The sequence below is a fragment of the Dendrobium catenatum genome, unplaced genomic scaffold, assembly GCF_001605985.2.
Source record: "Dendrobium catenatum unplaced genomic scaffold, ASM160598v2 fragScaff_scaffold_1473, whole genome shotgun sequence".
Taxonomy (NCBI): Eukaryota; Viridiplantae; Streptophyta; class Magnoliopsida; order Asparagales; family Orchidaceae; genus Dendrobium; species Dendrobium catenatum.
The window spans coordinates 93,141-96,765 of record NW_021319935.1 but is presented as its reverse complement, the minus strand read 5'-3'; the positions used below and the strand labels follow the sequence as shown (position 1 = coordinate 96,765).

Genomic DNA, 3,625 nt, shown 5'->3' with positions numbered 1-3,625 from the left:
AACATCATATTTTAAATACATCTAATTTTCAAATAATTGCGTCCAAACAGTCAGTCAGCAACCACGCCCCAATTTCAACCGCCATTCCCTATCCGACGGTCAACGATTTCGATTCATCGTTTGAAAGTTAGAATTTCAAAGACTTGCCGATCGAACTCAGCCAACAAAACCCAAGCAAAATGTCCACGTGTCAGATGCTTAAACTGGTGTCATTACTGCTGGTGCAGACGACAAGTTTATTTCTTTCTATATAAATTGATCTCATCGTTGTGCTGTGCATGAGTTGAACTGAAATGGAGAAAGAGAGGAAGGGTCCAGTAGTGGTGACTGGAGCCAGTGGCTACGTGGGTTCATGGCTGGTGATGAAGCTTCTTCAGAAGGGTTATGAGGTTAGGGCAACAGTGAGAGATCCAAGTGAGTGTTAATGAACTCCCTCTATGATCACATTTCATTCTATTATTGTAGGTCATATCATATCATATCATGGCTAAGATTATTTATTACTAATGATTGAAATATATATATTTTTTCTTATATAAATGTATTTTGACATTAATTATAATCATGTGAAGATCTATTACTAACTATATAAAAATAATAATAATTAAGAAACAGAAAACTATAGGCGTATTTAATGACACTTTATACAAATTCTAACAAGAAAGCTATTGAATGTCAAAATACATTTATAATACATTTATAAAATAGTTTATAGTTTATGGTCATAATCTTAAATAAAATTCTAAATTATTTAGATATATTTTATTAGTGTGAGTATAACTTTTTTTTTTTTTGAGGAAACACGTCATTGGGGCCTACGCTAAATTTAAGGAAAAATACAAATCCTTAAAGAACCAAAAGCTCTCTAAAAAATACAACAATTGATGAAAAACCTATGAGTCATTGGTTCAACCTATTACAATAGAGCAGCAAAAAGAAAATTTAAAAATGACAAATAAAAACATAACAAGCAGGCAAAATCGAAATGGAGAACCATGGACCCACAAACAACTAACAGAAGCAGAAGAGTGACCATCCATTTAGGAAGAACCACAAGAGCCTCGAACAAAAACCTACAGTGGAGAAAGATCAGCATCCCAATACAAAGCAACACCCAAAACAGGGAAAGAAACCCCTAACCAAATATAACATAAGCATGTAGAAGGGAAGTCCATCCATATGGGAGGAAGCCACAGGAGCCACGAAAACCTGCAAGAGAAAATAGCTGCAACCCAACATGAAAAATAGACCCCCAACATCCAACACACACATAACCAAAACCCAAATATCATCGATTGAAGGTCTACGATTGGAGAAAGTTCCAATCAATGAAAACTGAAACAGTGCCGCCAAAGCCAAAAACTTCTCCAAAAATCATAGAGACGGTAAGCCCGGTGAGAATAGGCCTTGAGGGCTAGAAATTCCACAGCCTAGTAAGCCCCATATAGGGCCTCTACAAAGAGCGAGAGTTGGTAATACCATCCAAAAATTTAGGATCATGCACCCGATTTACCTCCAATCCGGCCATACGACCGGAGGTAGATAATCCAGAAAACACTAAACAATCATACATAGAAGGAAAATCAAAGAACTTCCCTAGAAGAAACACCCCACAAGGAGGGAACGCGCGAAGCCCCTAGCAGACGACCTATCTAGTTATCCAGCAACCATAGCAGCCCCGCAAGGGTGAGCGATGGCAAAACCCTAGCTGAGATGGGAGCTACTAAGTTTATCACTTAACTTTGACTCTAATGCTCCAAATGTGAGTATACCCCATAAATCTACAAGAAATATTTATATTGGCTTCTTAAATTTTATTTTAATATTTATATAAAAAATAATAAACTACTACTTTCTTATAAAAATATTTTTTTCTACACAATTAATTTTTATATCTTTCCCCTAAATGTAAGATTAACTTTATTATTGCTGATCTGTAATTTAAGAATAATTTAATTTTTTATTTCGATTGTCTCAAAAATTAAGGATTTCACTCTTTTTTAATATGATACAATCAAATTCATATAATTACATTTCTCCCCTCCACATCAAAAAATTATCAGCATTTATTGAGCAAATTTAATTCTTTCAGCATAATTACTAACCCTAATCATAAAAAAGCCATATGTTTACTATAAATTAATGCATAACCAGCTTAATTAGGCCCTCTAATTACATAGATTAATATATGTAAAATTTCAGCAAATCTCAAGAAAGTGAAGCCTTTGCTGGATCTCCCGCGCTCCAATGAACTGCTCAGCATTTGGAAAGCAGATCTAAATGGCACCGAAGGAAGCTTCGACGAGGTGATACGTGGCAGCATTGGAGTGTTCCACGTCGCTACTCCCATGAATTTTCAATCCAAAGACCCTGAGGTTTAGCTTTTTTCTTTTCTTTTTCTTTTTATAAATCGAACCAGCCTAAAATTAAATAAGATTTAAGTTGCTTTTTATTTTTTAATTCTTAGAGCCAATTTGAATGGCTTCAAAATTTTATAAACTTAGTCATGAAATTACTATGAGTAAAACTATTTTAATTCGAAAAAAAAAATATTTTTTCAGCATACAAATTTCTAAAATATAGTGAAAAAATAATAGTCAAATAAAATTATGATTAATGTGTAAAAATAAAGAAGAGAGCTAGAAAGCTGTCCTACGATTCTTAGATGAGCTATAATTAAAGTATTTATAAAATATATAGAATAAAAATTGATTCTTAATCTTTTCATAATTATCAATACAAATAATAATAATTATTATCTGCTTCATAATTAATTAAAATGAGTTGAATTTATGCTCTGAGTTATAATTAAATTTAGATTTATTTTGAGAGAAATCAAGTGTATGTATTTAGTATTCTAATTTATTGGTGTATTTCTTGCTGATATTGCATTTAAAATTTAATTTATTATTTAATATTAGAAATATAAAATTTCCCTTTAATATTAAGTTTTAATTTCAAAAATATTAACTTTTAATTTCAAAACTTAGTAAGAAAATATATGCTTACCTAAACTAATGCTTTGTTTGGGATAACTTTCTTACTGTTTTTTAAAATATTTTTCTTATACAAACATGAAACCAAAATAAAAAAATGATACATAATGAAATATAAAAATTTTGGAAAAAGTGCTATTAATATATTTTCACATGCATATTATTAATTTTATTTTCTGAAATATTTATTTATATATCTATAAAGCTAATATATAGTTGGATCGATGAGTGCAGAATGAAGTGATACAACCGGCAATCAACGGTTTGCTGGGCATCTTGAGGTCTTGCAAAAATGCCGGCAGCGTAAAGCGAGTGATATTCACGTCTTCTGCAGGAACAGTGAACGTGGAGGAACACCAAGCAGCAGCGTATGACGAGACCTGCTGGAGTGACCTTGACTTTGTGAACCGAGTCAAGATGACCGGTTGGGTACGTACGTAATTAAATGTTCTTTTTATTTTATCATAGCAAAACACTACAACAATAACAACAGCAACATCAAGTCTTTGTCACACTACGTGGGGTCGGCTACATGAATTCTTTTTCGTCATTATGTCCGGTTAAAATTCAAATTCTCATTTAAATCTAATAAAGAAATATCATTTCTAATATTTTCCTCAAAGGTTCGC

General features: G+C 32.2%; 1 protein-coding gene across 1 annotated transcript; it reads left to right on the top strand.

Annotated features, from left to right (window-relative positions):
• The first annotated feature begins 258 nt into the window (after window positions 1-258).
• Window positions 259-3,444, top strand: LOC110111528 (dihydroflavonol 4-reductase-like). Its single transcript, XM_020843443.2, has 3 exons — window positions 259-414; window positions 2,203-2,375; window positions 3,231-3,444. Exons 1-3 carry the CDS (start codon window positions 294-296, stop codon window positions 3,435-3,437), a joined length of 501 nt encoding a protein of 166 aa, XP_020699102.2. The 5' UTR covers window positions 259-293; the 3' UTR covers window positions 3,438-3,444.
• The last annotated feature ends 181 nt before the right edge of the window (window positions 3,445-3,625 follow it).

What these genes read in the sequence shown, in the direction of transcription:
- LOC110111528 (XM_020843443.2), top strand. Translation starts at nt 294, where the DNA reads ATGGAGAAAGAGAGGAAGGGTCCAGTAGTGGTGACTGGAGCCAGTGGC. An exon ending in GGCAACAGTGAGAGATCCAA is followed by an intron (nt 415 to 2,202) that starts GTGAGTGTTAAT and finishes GTAAAATTTCAG; the next exon opens with CAAATCTCAAGAAAGTGAAG. An exon ending in TTCAATCCAAAGACCCTGAG is followed by an intron (nt 2,376 to 3,230) that starts GTTTAGCTTTTT and finishes CGATGAGTGCAG; the next exon opens with AATGAAGTGATACAACCGGC.